Raw genomic sequence first — 16,014 nt, forward strand, 5'->3', positions numbered from 1 at the left:
GGGACAAAAACAACTTTCAAAATGTCATAATTTTTCCCAGAATGGAAATTCCAGTTTCTGAGCAGCTCTATTAAAAATGTTCTTACCTTGGTTGCTAATCATGCAGACATTTAGGCATGGCCTGCACATAGTTTTGGTACCAGTATAACTATGTTGGTTAGGAGTGTGATTTTTTTACACTATTTTTTAAACTATTTTTTTGAAATAGTTATAGTGTTATCACCCTAATGTAGAGATGGTTATGCCAGTTTAAAGGTGTTAATACCAGTATAGAATTTTCCCATAAAGTATACCAGTATTAGACACCTTTATAGTGGTATAACTGCATCCACATTGACCCATTAAAGTCAATGGGGCTATTCACAGTAATAAAGTTAACCATGTACAAGTGTTTGCAGCCTTAATGTGGAAACTGGTGCTAATGTGTTGTAGAACATCAGGGGTTTCAACTTCAGAAAGGCACACAGAGATACTGCAGCAAGCCACTGTGAGCTGGATTCCAATTTAGGCCCTTCATCATACTTTTTTTAGTAAGAATTATGGAAAGCATCAAGATCTAGTGGACAGAGCACTGAACAAGGGAGTTGAGAGCTGGATTCTATTCTAGCTCTGAAATTGGCTCACTGAGTGACTTTGGAAAAGTTGTTATGAGAGTTGTTTTTATGTACTTCAAATGGCTTCCTGTGTGCAGCTCTTAGCACAAGTCACTTAGCTTCTCTGTGCCTCACTGTTACAGCGTGCTTAAAGATATTCAGATAAAAATACTATACAAATAGTATTTACATACATTTTGAATATAAATAAATTATATAAATTATTACACCATTATTAAACCATCATTCAAAATTCACCAATCTTCTAGAGCACTCTGCTTTAAATTTGTAATGTGTTGGAATCAGAAGTGCCTACTGAACACTTTCAGCAATGAGCTGTAGAATCATAATTTGTTTCCCACCTATATTGTTTAATGAGAATGAAGACCTATTAACTCAATTATGGAGAAGCTTTTAGAAACCTAGTTTGAAGAACAACAAACTAATAGTATGACTGCAACAGAAATCTAGAAAATAAACTGTATTTAAATTTAAATGAACTATTCCTTCCTGTTCCAGTCTCATAAAACGGAACAACTTATGTAGTGTAATAATGACTGGTAGGCAACGGCTATTATTTGTTTTTGTTACATCACTAACATGAGGCAACCTGAAGTTAAAATGAGAGGGTTAGGAATTCGCTTCCCTGCTTCACTTCTGAGAGTTCTATAATTTTGCTGAGACCATGATCTCATCTCATCCAGCTCTCCACAGAGGGGAATCTGGATTGGCTGATGGGGATGTTTGTTATCCTTTTGGTGGGAAATCAAACTTTATTAAGTGACTTGAAGAAAAGCTGCAGTCTGATTAGTTGGAGAGGGTGCTGAATATATGATTATCTAAGAACTAATGCACATAGTGGCATTATATAGCATTTTCACCAATCCCATCACTGCCCCAATTATTTCTGACTTCTCTTTGCCATCCCAGGGTCCCAGTCTGGCATTCCAAGCACACTCAGAACTTTCAGTGAAGGAATGATCCAGATTTGGAAACATTCCAGCACAAACAAATGAGGGAAGCTTTAAAGATACACAGAAGAATGTCTGCAGAAAACAAAGGGAATGACTTATAATAAATTAACGTGTGCTATCAGATTCTTAAGAAAGCATTCATGATGTGGGCACTAGAACCACCTACTGCTTATCGACTTTGCCTATGGCACAAATGAATATTCTTATACTGGAAGAGGTATTTTTGATGGCATATATCAATTTATTACAACACATTTTTGTTGCCAGCTTCTGGTTCATTTTCTGTAAGGCTACAAAGAACTGACTGACTCTGCCTGATTTTCCAAGCATCTGTCTGTTTACAAACTGTTAACTGTTGATAGTTATTCCAAAATAACTATAGACTGTATACAACACAGTACTACTTAGACCATGTGGTTTGTCTTAACATAGGTTACACCATATTCAGTTAAATCTTGTGTCTCTTTTAAACAACCAAACACAGAAGAAGTTAGGCTTTTGCAGCAACATGGCATTAACGTGTATTTATTTGACACCATATTCCTAACAGCTTGTGTGAAGTAATCCTGAGACTGGCTGCTGAGATGTGAGATCCTTCAGTCAGAGGCTGCATTACAAATCTTATTCTCTTTACTGGATTGTCAACACACAGCTTTTGCACTGATTTAACTAAATCATTAGAAAAAATATTTAGTTAAATTGATGTAACCTCCTAATGTGAATACACCTATACTGGTATAAAGGTGTTCACACCAGTATAAAGGTCTTTGCACCAATATAATTGCTTTCAGTACATTATACTGTTATAGCTTGTTTTAGTAAATTCAATAAAGGGCCTTGACCAGCTACACGTCAAGGTAAGACTACTACCTCCCTGCCTACTCTAGGATTTTATAATGTATTAGCTATCATCTGTTAGTTATTTCATTGTAAAAACAAATATTTTTCCTAGTGTAGACATGGCCCCTATGCACTTGTCTACATGGGAAACTGAATACCTATTAGAATAAGCTATTTCACAACAGCTATTCCAGAACAGCTCCCCATATGGACACTCTGTTATGGAATAAAAGTCACTTTATTCTGGAACAATTAATGTGCTTTGTGCGTAAACAAATTATTCCTGAATAAAATTATTTTTATTCCAGACTAGAGTGTTTACAGGGAGACACATAGAGAATTATTGTGGAATACCTTATTCCACAATATTGTGGAATTCCTTATTCCACAATAGCTATTCCCATCAATTTCCCTGTGTAGACAAGTACTTAGTCCACAGTCTTCCAAACTTGGACCAAAGCGCTTTGTCCTTAGAGAGAATAGTAAGTACATTTTATTCAAACCTTTGAAGCCCTAACATGGGGCTGAGCTCTCTTCTGGATGACTGATGGTACCTGAGGTCAGCTAAAGAGAGTTCTATATACTAGTAATTTGCCTTTATCTGCCCTGGTACTGTAATTTAATTTACAGAATATTTATTTAACACCTTCCCATAGCTATGAGCTGTATGCTCTTTTTGGCTGCAGGGTGCCCTCTGGGCTTCTCTGGCTTGATACCTTTCAGAGCCCAGTCCAGATCCAGGAGCCAAAAAGTTGTTTGGAAACAGATCCACGGAGCCACGAATCAAGTTAATTAGCAGTCCACATTGCCAAATGAAAAGTAAAAGTTATATCTTCCTCCATGCTCAAATATGGAAGATGGCTCACAACAGTACATCCATCTGACTCATCTGGGTTTGTTCTGAGCCCACAAAGAAGAATGACCTACACACACACAAGAGGTCTATGAAAAAGTTTCAAGGAACTTAGAATTCATCATAGCAGGGAAATGTAGAAAACCCATCAGAGATTAATTTTAAAAGCTTGTTAATGTTAACCAACTCACTAGAACCAGAACATTTACAAAACAAATTGGTTAACCATGCTTTGGGATGAATTCCTTCTTAAATGTGAATGAAGTTGTTTTCTCTCCTCCCCTAACCCACACCCACACCCTCTCTCTCTCCTAATATTTTATTTTACATCACTTTTATTTCAGCCCTAGGACTCTTTAAGCAAAGCTTGCCATTTGTCCAAAAGCAGTTTTGTAGTGTGGTTTTGTAGTGTGGACTAATTGACATTAGAAACTAGGCTAAAATTGCCAAATGCATTTTAAATGGTGAATAAAAGTGATTTGAGTCTAGATTTCCAGGGATGAAAGGCTAGTCTATTAATCAACTGCCCCACCTAGCTCATTATTTGTAAGACTCATAGTGCCCAATGTCAGTGTAGGCTGCTACATCATCCTTTTACTTCACTTCCCCTAGGCATTATTAGGTGACTAATAACCAGGATCTAAATTCCATCCTGAGTTATACCTGTTACTGTCAATTGGGTCACACCCATGACTTCAGTGGGGTGGCATGAGCATAATTGAGAGCAGATTTTGGCCCAAAGAATCTATAATACACAGCACCTGGCACTGTGGGTTCAAAGAGAAAAATCACACTTGAGCTGGCATGTTTTTTAGGATTTGGCCAACATAAGGAATAGCAAAGGAGCAAAATATTTTAGACGTTTTGAAGTCAGACTAAAATGATGCAGCTGTTGTTGGGGATAGGCTCAATCACTGATCATTAGATTCAAGTTGTGACATGAACAAGGTATAAAAGACATTCTGAATATTTTTACAGCATTTAATGCCTGATTCAAAGGCTATTGAAAAACTTCCACTGTTGATTTAAAGGGGTTTGGATCCAGCCTTTACTGTGCAGACAACTGTAGAAGCCATTTAGTGAGGAGGGGGGGAGATTGCTTGCCTGTAATTCATCCATAATCCCTTTGATGCCAGAGCCCATTTTATTATTTATTAAACTAATATACAGGTATTTATTGAACAGCACCTGCGAGAATGAACATTAGCCACATCATTTGGATTATCCAAGTGTTATATGCTTTTTAACGCTTATCAATGCAACCAGCATACAGGTAGGAGAAGACACAATTTAGTGTCTTGTCCAGAGGATATCTGGATCATTTTTCATATTTACATGTCAGAAAAATGTCAGTTCAACTGCAAAACAGACTCTTTGCTGTGCTTTCATCATAATGTGGAGCAGGAGCGCCGCCAGCTTTTCTGCCGCCCTAGGCGGTGGAAGGTTCCGCCCCAAAATGCCACCCCCCACAGAGGCGGCGGAAGGTCCCGCCGCTGAAATACCGCCGCGGTCGCCGCCCCCCAAATTGTAGTGCCCTAGGTGACCGCCTAGGTCGCCTAATGGGGTGCACCAGCCCTGACGTGGAGACTTGAAGTATTTATTAGAAGTGCTGACTCTATTGGTATTCTTTAAACCCTCACAACAATATAGTCTTTAAAAAAAAAGTAGTAATTATAGCTGAGGCTGATAGCACTGCCTATTATTAAGGTTACCCAACATTTCCCATTATAAGACCTTGTTGCTTACAACTTTGCCAAATTTTAACCATTTGGGAAGAAATTTTTCATACCAGATGTCTGCTTCAGGCTGATTTTTTGAGGAAATTTTCAGTTAAAATAGTTCACCATTTCCAAGAATGAGGTAAAGGAAAAATATTCATTTGCCTATGTTAACAAATTCTTGCAACGTTTTCTTTGAGAAGCACCCCATTCTTAGCATCAGAGACTTGAAGTTTGGCAGGGGGTGGCCCTTGTGTCAGGGATGTGCCATCTCCATGAAAATTTGCCTACATTTGTCCAGGTTATAAAACCTTTGAAAAATCATACTTTGCACATGCTCAGTAGAGAGTTTTGGAACTAAATTTCCAAAGGATTCCATCTGCACTGGGCATGCTCCACCACAGGGCTGAGTAGGACTTTCACTGTTGGGCCAGCTCTAGGCACCAGAACTGAAAGCAGGGAGCCTCTCTCTCCTATGCTCCACCCCACTCTGCTAGCCCCAGTAGCTAGGCAAGGACACTGGGAGCTGGGGCAGACTTGGACTGGAAGGATGAGTCCAGATGGGTAAAAGTAGGACAGCCTAGGTAAACAAACTGGAACTGGGATGAGAAGTCCGTGGAGTGGAAATGGGACTGACTAGTTGAGGAGAAAGTGACCAAGATGAGCAGGGCTGGCTTTAACTTTTTGCCGCCCCAAGCAAAAAAAAAGGGCGCCGCCCCACCGTAACAAACCCCCCTCCCGAGTGCCGCCACGCCGAACCAAAAAAAACCCCCAACCCCAAGTGCCGCCCCGCCCCCCCCAAAAAAACCCCGAACGCCGTCCTGCCGAAACAAAACAAACAAACAAAAACCCCCTGAGCGCCGCCCCGCCACCCCAAGATTGGCTGCCCCTTACAAGATGCCACCCCAAGCATGTGTTTGGTCGGCTGGTGCCTGGAGCCGGCCCTGAAGATGAGGAGCAAAGAAGGGAGAGGGATGGGACAGGAATAGGTTAGGGGGGACAGGGTAACATGGGGAAATGGGCAAAAGAATCTGTGCCCACTAGGAAACACTCCCATCTAGAGCCTGCAATGGAACATCTCCAGACCCTGAGTCTCACCTTCCTCTGCTGTCAGCAAATATCTGTGAAACCCACTGGCAAAGTGTTCCATCCCCCTCTAGAGCTGGTCCACTTAGAGGATGACAGCCTACTATTGCCGGCAGTTTCTCCATTAGCTCAAGAAGCAGATACCTGTGTGGTGGATGTAAAGGTTCCACCCTTGTGGTGACCCATGTGGGTGTCAATATGATGTGACATGATGGAATTTTTTTTTTTCCAGTTTGCTTTTTGGTGGTGGTGGCGGAGTGGTGGAAGGCGGGTGTTTGTTGGTGTGAATGACTGCATCATAATGCATATGCACCAAGGGACAAATTAAGGTTTCTCAGACAGGAAATACCAGAATTAAGGCTATCTTTTGAATGCTTGACTGTGCAACCTTAATAATGTTCTTTTAACGTATTTTAACATATCAATACACCCATGTTGAAATAATGCCACTACAGTCTGAATACTAAATAGATCAAATACAATTTTCTGCCTTAAAACTGTGACACATGTAAGTATGTGGCACGATGAGTGGGCCTGAAGAAAGAGTCAGGTTTCAGGAGTACCCTATTTTGCTGTGACACCTGGAGCTCAGGAATGGGAGTTGGTGGCAAGGGTGATACTGGGCGAGCACTGATTTCTCAGCATATAATATGTGCTTCTATGCATGCTCAATAAAGATCTTTTCCCTACTTCTCTGCCTGCCTGCTGCTCACTTATTGTGAACAAAACAAAGTGTACACAACATTCATACTGTAAGAGATAAGGAACATTTTGTTGATACTACTTTGTCAGTCTTGCTTTTTCTCCATTACCCTTCTTGCCCTCCCTCCCCTCACCCCCTAAAAACAGTATTAACATCTCTAAAGGCATTAGGAAATGTTAGTTCTGAAAATCACTGTGACAGAGATTAGATGCAAGCTTCCCTTCCACAAAAGACAAGACCTGTCAGAATTTATATATAGCTAAATGATTCAAGACAAAGAAAAGGGTCAGAAACTAAAATCCTCCTATTATAGACTTGGCTAACTGGATACTAAATGACTTGCAGGTGTTTGTCACTCAGATGTTAGGTAAGATAAAAACATGTATTAGATTTTCTTTTTTATCAAATCATGTCAAATAGAAAGGGATATACCATTTGTAAACTGTTAGCGATGCGTGACTTTTCATCTCCTATTTCCCTGGGCTTTGTTCATGTAAATGGTAGGTGAGGGATTTGGCTCCCCTCCTCCATTAACTTGTTCACAGTAAAATCTGCTAGTTCACGCAGAAGGTCTATGTTCCAAGTTTTGTCCAAATCATAATTTTAGGAAGCTGAAAAGAGAAGGAAACTTACTAGCTGCACTCCCAGGAAGCTCTTACATGACTTCTGTGGAAATTTTCTGGTTTTGTTGTTGTTGTTTTTTAAAGTATCACTAAGCAGAAACAACTGGTATGCCAGCTTCCACCAACCTACTAAGCATTCCTAACTGGCCCACATATTTATCATTGTACCTGGTTTCATGCTGTCACAGACGAAAAGAGTTCTCCCTTCTATGAGATCAAGGGCAATATGTTTCCCAATGTGATAAGTGTACATGGGAATATAAGGATGGCAGAACTAAGCCAAGCAGTTTTGCTTGTACGTTGCTGCATGACATTTTATAGACCTCTCCCTCTGTCTAGGATTGATTACTTAGAATTGATTTTCACACACAGTTTGAAAATAACTGACTTGATTTCTCAATGCCACTACTATGGCTACTGGTCCATTAAAGTAATTAATTATGGCCTCGTTAGTGAGTGAGGAGTATCATCACAATCATGGAAAAATCACTGTAGGAAAGAGACTGATCATACAAAAAAAAAAAAATATCGTCTTCAGATAAAATATGCCATGAACAGAAAAAAAGCAAGTAAAGCCCACATACTTTGATATATTAGTCTATGGAGTACTTTGCTTGATACAGCTGTTAATATAGGAATAACTTGTAGGTCTGGGGTCAGTTAAAAATGTGGCATTCAGCTAAATATGCACTTTAATTTAATGTAATACTTTTGACTTTTGACTGGACCCACAAATCCAACCAGAAAAGTCTCTTCAGTCATTTACAGAAATGATTTTAAAATTTGATAGACCATGTTACAGTATAATGACCTTTAAAAAATATCCTTAACTAAAGCATACATTTGTAAAAACAGACAAAACTTAATGTTTGGAACTTTTGGGCACAAGGATATTTTTTTAATTGTGCTGACAAATACAAATGTATCTCATTATCTACCTTGTGCAGTTTTGTCAAGGACTAGTGCAGCTATAGGTTAAAACCTGAAGCAATTAGTTTTTCTTATGCTGCCATCTGTGGTGTCCTCTACTGCTCATGTGCTTACAGACACACAGCGAATGTTAAGGCAATGGCGTCACGTATGCCTCTTTTGCTCCCTCTTTCTCTTTCCATTTCAGCAGCTAATATAATGGATCGTTATTTGTTCTTTCAGTCATTTTTTCATCTCATATACGTGGAAAACATTGAGTCAATACTTGGGGCTCTAACTCATTTTTTATTGAGATCTAGCAGAGTTTGCCAAGTAAAAAATGAATTAGGACCTCAGGAAATAGCCCAGTGTTTGTAGATTAACTGATAATTTTCTGGATGCTAGTTTTATGTGGGCTTTTTGTTTGTTTTGAATAAAGATTGAGACATAGAGGGTTTTTATTATTTATCATTATTATTTTATTATTGTTGTTTATTGCTCTCAATTCCTGCTTACACTTAGCTAACACTGGACGAGGCATTCAGTATTTGGTCATGCTTTTTTAAATGGAGGTTTACTGCTTTGCTGGAAGAAATAAGTCATTAAAATACCTCCCTGCAAGTTCACATATGCAGTTTTATTTGAAATCTGTTGCTAAGGGCATTGTATAATTTTGTCAGTTCTATATCAAACAAAACTCTGCGACTGTTGATTTTGACGTGGAGTTACTGAAAAGAGCTACGGGGGTTTTGCATAAATATTTCCTGAGTGATCTGAAGATACCTAAAGGCCAAAGAGTCAAGATTAAAGATCTGAGAATTTCAAGGATTTATTAATTCCCTCTTCTTTTGTATGCCTCTGATAATTGCAGCACTTTGTTTTCATGTTATCATAGCCTGAGGTTTTCCTTGAATGAATACGTTTGTGGATTTGTTACTACCAACCCAGGCTGGATTTGGGCTGCTTACTCCAACAAGTATAGGGAGCAAGGGTTCATTGATGGTAGCAACACTGGGAACGCCACTGAAGACCAGCTTCTAGTGGTTACCAACTTTTTAAGCACCATGACATCAAGTCCTCCTAGGACAAGTCTAAACAACACTGTTAGATGTTAGGCAGCCCACAACATTGCTAACTACAGTGCAGCAAAACTGGTGTTAGTAACAGTGGAAATTTTTTCCAAAAATGTAGACATCTTCAACATGCATATTCCCCAACTTACCCCCTAACCAAGTGTCTAAACCACCACTTTCAGCCTGACAATTATTATGATGCTGTTATGAGTTGACAATACAAAAATCTTTGGTATATCAAAAACTGTAAAGGTGAAGACAGCATAAAATAAATTCTCCAACTTTGCTTTTTCTTCTGCAGTTGGGCTCCTCCCCAAAAGAAAGGAATAATCTTGCCACAACAACCACTATTAACGAAACAGAGGACAGATTGCTACTAACATACTCATGCAACACCAATAGGGCTCAATGGGAACTGTGATCAGATTGCACTAGTGTGAAAGCAGAAATTGGCACTTGCAGTGTTGCAGACCCTAGGTTTTCAGAAGTTCTTCTTAAGCCAGGACATCTCTTTTTAAAGGTGGCATGAAAAGAAAGGCTGTTTGTTTTTTAAAGAGAGAGAGAACTAAAAGTCTTACTAACAGGAAGAAACAGTGTATGGAACACTTGAATATGATAAAAACTTAAATCTATTGTATTTATTCCTGCAAGTGCACAGAGTTCCCCACTTCCAGCACCCTGGCATCCCAGTTGGAGTGACACTGCAAGATGCTCTCTGGCTAAGGATATCCCACACCAACTCCCATGATTTTATCATGCAATAATTAGTGTTTTTTTTTTTCAAAAAGCCCAAGCTCTCCAGTGGAATCCAGTGATCCAGAACCTCAGTTTTCAGTTTTTTAAAAAGTAAGTTTCTAGCCCTCCTGTTTGTAGAGAGAAACTTGAAAACATGACTCGGGTGTACACTGAAGTCTCAAACAGAAGACAAATAAAAAGACAAAACATTTATTATTTTTCAAAATCCAATCATTTTAAGTGGTGGGGGGGAGGGACTCATGATTTTTTGAATACTTGGGGTTGGTAAAATATTGCACTGCAGTTTTCAGTATCCTCTCTTTGTCCCCCGTACTTTGCACTTCCCCTTTTCTCTTCTCTAATAACCCAGCCATCTGAAGACCTCTCCTAGCCCCTTCCCTTCTCCTGCTTGTTGTACTCTGTCTGGGAAACAGGGTATGGATACTCTTCATTGCCTTGTACTTCTAATACCTCTGGGTAGCTTTCGTTGGTCAGACACAGACTTAGGCTGCCTGGCACAGACCTGGGTACCTGCCCCTAAACTTTCCTCTCGGCTTCTCAACACCTTTGCCAGCCTTGCGCCCCTGCAGCCCCTCACTCTTTTCCTCAGCCTAGAACACCTTTCACTCCCACTCCTTGCTTGCAGGCGCACACCTGGGCCACTATACAACCCTTTGTCCCTGCCTAGGAGCCACTTATTCCCTCCACATGTGGTGCTCTTCCTACATGGCAGCTATTATCATGCTGTTTAAAAAGTCCACCTCGCCTCTTGTTAGCCACCTGACTGTGCTAGTAGGGATCGAGATTGAGCAATCAAGGCTCAGTCAGTGCATGCTTTCGGGAAAGTCATTAGTCATTAAGGGTGTGTGAAAAGCCATTGGTCTGTCAGAAAGGGCGGGGAAAGTGGTGTCAGTCTGAAAGGGCGGGAAAAGCCGTTGGTCAGCCAGAAAGGGCGGGAACAGAGGTGTCAGTCAGAGAGGGTGGGAAAAGTCATTGGTCAGCCAGAAAGGGCGGGAAAAGCCGTTGGTCAGCCAGAAAGGGCGGGAAAAGAGGTGCCAGTCAGTAAGGGCAGGAAAAGTCATTGGTCAGTCAGAAAGGGCGGGAAAAGCCGTTGGTCAGCCAGAAAGGGCGGGAAAAAAGGTGTCAGTCAAAAAGGGCGGCAAAAGCCATTGGTCTCACACTGCTGCTTCTTCAGGAGTCTCCTACTCCTCCTCACTGACTGGCCCTTTGCTGCCCCTATTATTGGGTTGGGGAGGGTAGGAAGTTGATGTTTGATGCTCATAATAGCCCATTTTAATCCCTTTGCTGAGGGTTTCACCTCTTCTACAGAATGTCTTTGTCCCTCCCTGGGGAGACAGACTGGTCTGCATTCACCTTATTGGATCACCACAGGATTTCCCTGCTTCGTTCCATCAAGGAGGCAGCCAGAGAAGAGACCAGAATTGCGGAAACTGGCCCCTCCAATAACATTTGCCAAATCACTAGGTAAATCTTGACAGGGTGAAGTCTCAAAGGGTGCTCACACAATCTTCCACTGGTGTGGGTGTAGCAGGTCCCTGCACCATTGCACACACAAACAGCGTCTCAGTTCTTCCATGTCAAGGCAAGACACAAGTTCCCCTCTAAAAATATGCTATTGACACAGACAAAAAGGGTAGCTGTGACACTGCACATACATGGTGCTATAATTCACTCATGCCAGTGTGGAAAATAACAATCCTCCCCAAAGCCTATTAGCATAGGCAAAAACAGGTCCCTGCACCATTGCACACAGTGCCCTGATAACTCATGCTAATGTGAAAGGCTGATGCCCCCCAAAATACCCCATTGGCTTGAGCAAAATAGGTATCTGTGCCACTATACAGATATAGTGTACTGATGGAACCATACCAGCCCCGTATGGAGGATGTGACCTAAAGTCCCCCATTGTCAGAAATGTCACAGCACACACACAACATCAGGTTTCACATATGCAACCACATACCTACTCTAAATAATTGAGATTAATAGCAATTTTTTCAAAACCATAATTTGTAATCTATTGCTTAAATTGAGAATGAAGATAAATAAAATGAAATATTTTTATTTATCTTCATTCCCAGTTTAAACTACAAACTCAGATTAAAAGTTAGTTATAAAATTATTAGTCTCATAAACTGCAGATTTGCATTTAGAATAGTTTTACTCTTGTCTACATATCATTGTTTGCTAAAAGTGCTATAAGATTAATTCTTTAACAGTTTTTTCTTTTATGACATAATTATTTAAGTGCATTCCATGTACTATGCCAAACTACTAAATGTTCATGTGTGACCTGTTAGAAATGAGCTAACAGGCTGTATCCTGATGTAAGATCTATAGTGCCTAGCACGGCTTAGCCCAGATTTCATTATTATTAACCCAAAGTGCATTTTAAATAGGCATAGTCGGCCAGCACTGTGTGCTTACTAAAACTGAGTTCATCTCTTGAAAAGGAGATGGAACAGAGGAAAGAATATATGTAAGTTGGTAGAACTTTGCAGCCCTCCCAGCTTCTGATGGCCCAGAAAGCAAGAAATCAGGACAGGAAATGAAGCTTGGACCTTCCATTTGACAGTGTAGAGCAGATCATGCATTTTATTACAGAAATGGGAAGATACCTGGCAAAACAGTTTGAGTTGTGCAGATCTGAGGCAAACTTTGAGATGCATATGAAACATAAAAGATAACTATGGTATCTAAAGAAATAGAGTCAGAAGAGCCTAATGATAAAAGTAAATATAAGAGACATGTCAATGCCAAAATTTGGATGATCTATCTATCTATCTACCATTCTATCCTAAGTATTTATATGTCCCGCATCACCATAGTATTTGAGTATACATCTTACTTGCATAATAGCCCTATTCAGCTTTGCTTTCCTATTTTACTCTACCCCTTCTCTACACTTTACAGTGTTTCACCTTTTGCCCATTTTCTCTGCACTCATTAGAATCTTTTTTAGAAGTCATTAAGTTTTATGTAGTAGAGTATATGTCTGAAGGTTAAGAGATAGGGGACTCAATTATGCAGCTGCTTCATAATGGCAAGTGAACTTATGCAGGGGCTGTATGATCAAGCCTTTTTATTTTTATTGACTTTGCAACTATGTTGCTATTTGACCTTAGTCAGCGACAAAATTGGGTTGCAGGTAGAACATTGGGCTAAAATATATTTAATACATTTTCTAGTTCTTACCAAGCTTTATACTGGCACACTGTGCACTTGTAACTTTAAGGACAGTTCAGAGGTTGGAATCAGATTGCTTATGAAAATAAAAGGCATCTGTCACAACACTTGGACCAACCTCTTATTTTGCTATAAGGGATTTGCTGCATGGTTAGTTTGTCTGCTTAGGTGAAAAACATAGATTTTGTCCTTTTCACTGTGCATCTTTTCAGCCAAATCCTTCATATAATTAAAACCTCAACAGTTCGTTCAGGGCAGCAGATCAAAAGGTTAATGTGATATGATACAACAGGAATTATTTGTACTCTTGAATATTTTTGCAATTTACAGCATTTAAAAACAAGTTAACCCAAATCACAGCCAAAACCAATATTACATCATTTAAACTAAAACATTAATCATCTGTCTCAAACCAACCAGTTGGTCTGAAAGTTCAGCTGGTTGAAAATCTGATGGTATGAGGAGTGGTTGGAAATGTATTTTTAACTTGTGCAACTCAGTCATGCATGTGGAATGGCAAATCAAGGATTCTAGGGAAACTAAGCAAGACAAAGTTCAGGAAAGTAGTAGTGGGAGAATGTGGTGTTATCCATCTTTAAAATCAATACATAAATTGTAACAAGTAAGATTTTAAATATTTGTTGTAGATTTTAGGGGTGGGAATCAATGGTAAGAATTGACAGTGAATTATGGTTAATCATACAAAACTTTAATTAATATTCATTGTTTCAGTTCTGAGATCCTTGGAGCAATAGAAAATGTTATACAAGATATAGTTACAAGTCTAGCCAGAAACAAAGCACCTGTTCTCACCTTGGTTAACAGATCAGATTGGGGAAATATACAGTAGGTATTACTAGTATGTGTGTTTGATTATTATAAATACCACAAATGGATGTTATTTGTCTTCATTAAATATTTTCAAATGAGTCCACCTTATGAAATCCCATGTACAACAGAATCAATAAATGACTTCATGCTTCATGGCTTCAGCCAATCAACTCTAGGAGTCAGGAATGACATTTTTTCCTCAATGTATTCTGGGTTTTGGGGTGTTGGTTTGTCTTCTTCCTCTGAAGCACCAGCAATTGCCACAGCTGGAGTTGGGACACTGCTTAATGTAGACCAATGCTGTGAGGTGGTTCTGAAATTCACAGGTGCTTGGCTCCTGGTCTTGCCCACATCTCAAGATCTTATTGATCACCACCCATATGTGGGGCCAGGGAAGAATTTTCACTCAGGTCAGATTGACAGTGACCTTTGGGAGATGGAGTTCACTTTCCTCTGCAGCATGGAACATGGGTGGCTTGCTGAGTGCTAGGGCCTGTGATGTTCAGGAGGTCCCTTCTGATCTTAAACCCTATGACTATAACTTTATTTGTTAAAAAACAAAAAGCAACCAACCTTAGAAGCTATTTTTTTTAAAAAGTGACCTTTAATAATCATTATGCACAAAGAGTCATTAGAGGCCACAACAGAGGAACACAATGTGGAGGGGAGAGTGACACCACTGTAAAAGGAGAAGAAAGTGGAGAAGGTCATACAGAGGATATTAGACTATCCTTTTCTGGTGGGAAGAGAAAACAGATAATGGGTTGCATATGATTGAGAAACCTGGTTCAGGCTGGATCTATTTCTCCAATTCATTCTCTCTGTTTTCTCAATTTCTTCTCTCTGTTCTCCCTCATGTTATCTCTTCATCTCAAGCTCTGCTTCTTTCATCTACTTTGTGATGTTTACGCTTCTACCCTTTTTGCTATTCTCTCTCCTTTCTGTCCTCTTATTTTAGTGTCTTTCCTCCCCTGCATACTGTTTCTTTGTTGCTCTATTCTGAGTGCACTTGCGGGGAAATTATTATATAAGGAATTCTTATATAATGAGAATAAGAAACTTCTCTCAAAAGATATTCAGTTAACCAAAGGGCTTTGTATGGTCCAGTGGATTTAATGGTTTACATCCTGATAGTTTCAAAAAATGTTTTTCTTATATGGCAATAAAATTAAAATAGTATAACAATCTTTGGCAATGTTAGGGGCTCTGACATTCCAGGCTAAGAGAACAAATATGAGATATTGTATGCCATCAGATCACATAGGAAGAAAAAAAAGTGTTCAAATAAAAAAAGTGAATACCATAGTGTTAAAATAAGGTGTTAGCAATTAAATAAAAATAATTACATCCTTATTTATGATGGGCCAAATTCCAATCTCAGAGATGTTGTTCCTAAGTAAGGCACCTATATTCCACTTTGCCCTGAAACCTAGAAGAGAGCAAATAAAAATAAGTAGGAGCAGAATGCTTCAAAGGCACTATGTGTGGGGTGGCAGTAAAGTCAGTGGGGCATATTCCCCTTTTCCCTAGGAGCCTTTCCATTTCAAACCTGCAGGGCTGGAGCTCTGCAGAGCAGGAAGGGGTGGAACTAGGGAACAGCTCCATACATAGTATGTGCCTTATAAACACCGGTAGGTATCCAGTTGGATATCTGTCTGAAAATAAGTAGTACTGGTCCCTATGGTAGTACCATTAGTTTCCACTATCCAATTATACCTCCTTCAAAAAGGAAAGTATTGCAAAATCACGGAGAGGAGAATCAATAGGGAATTCTTTTGCTAGAGCAGGTAGCACTGCTTGAGCTCTCACATAATGCAAGGTTGGAGCTTCCTTTACCCCAAGTGTCTCTGAGAGCCACAGTGTTAGTCT

At 39.7% G+C, this 16,014-nt stretch overlaps 1 protein-coding gene across 4 annotated transcripts in view; it reads left to right on the forward strand.

Annotated features, from left to right (window-relative positions):
* The window catches only part of SPO11 (SPO11 initiator of meiotic double strand breaks), a 52,477-nt gene that overhangs the window by 19,488 nt on the left and 16,975 nt on the right, over positions 1–16,014 (forward strand). For 2 of the 4 annotated variants that reach the window (XM_065566033.1, XM_065566034.1), the window contains exon 2: positions 11,437–11,592. The exons of the other annotated variants lie outside the window; for them this stretch is intronic. In XM_065566033.1, the coding sequence (XP_065422105.1) occupies positions 11,437–11,592 (156 nt within the window). The remainder of the gene's footprint in view (positions 1–11,436; positions 11,593–16,014) is intronic. 4 annotated transcript variants of the gene reach the window in all.

The sequence above is a fragment of the Chrysemys picta genome, chromosome 13, assembly GCF_011386835.1.
Source record: "Chrysemys picta bellii isolate R12L10 chromosome 13, ASM1138683v2, whole genome shotgun sequence".
In the NCBI taxonomy this organism is placed as follows: Eukaryota; Metazoa; Chordata; order Testudines; family Emydidae; genus Chrysemys; species Chrysemys picta.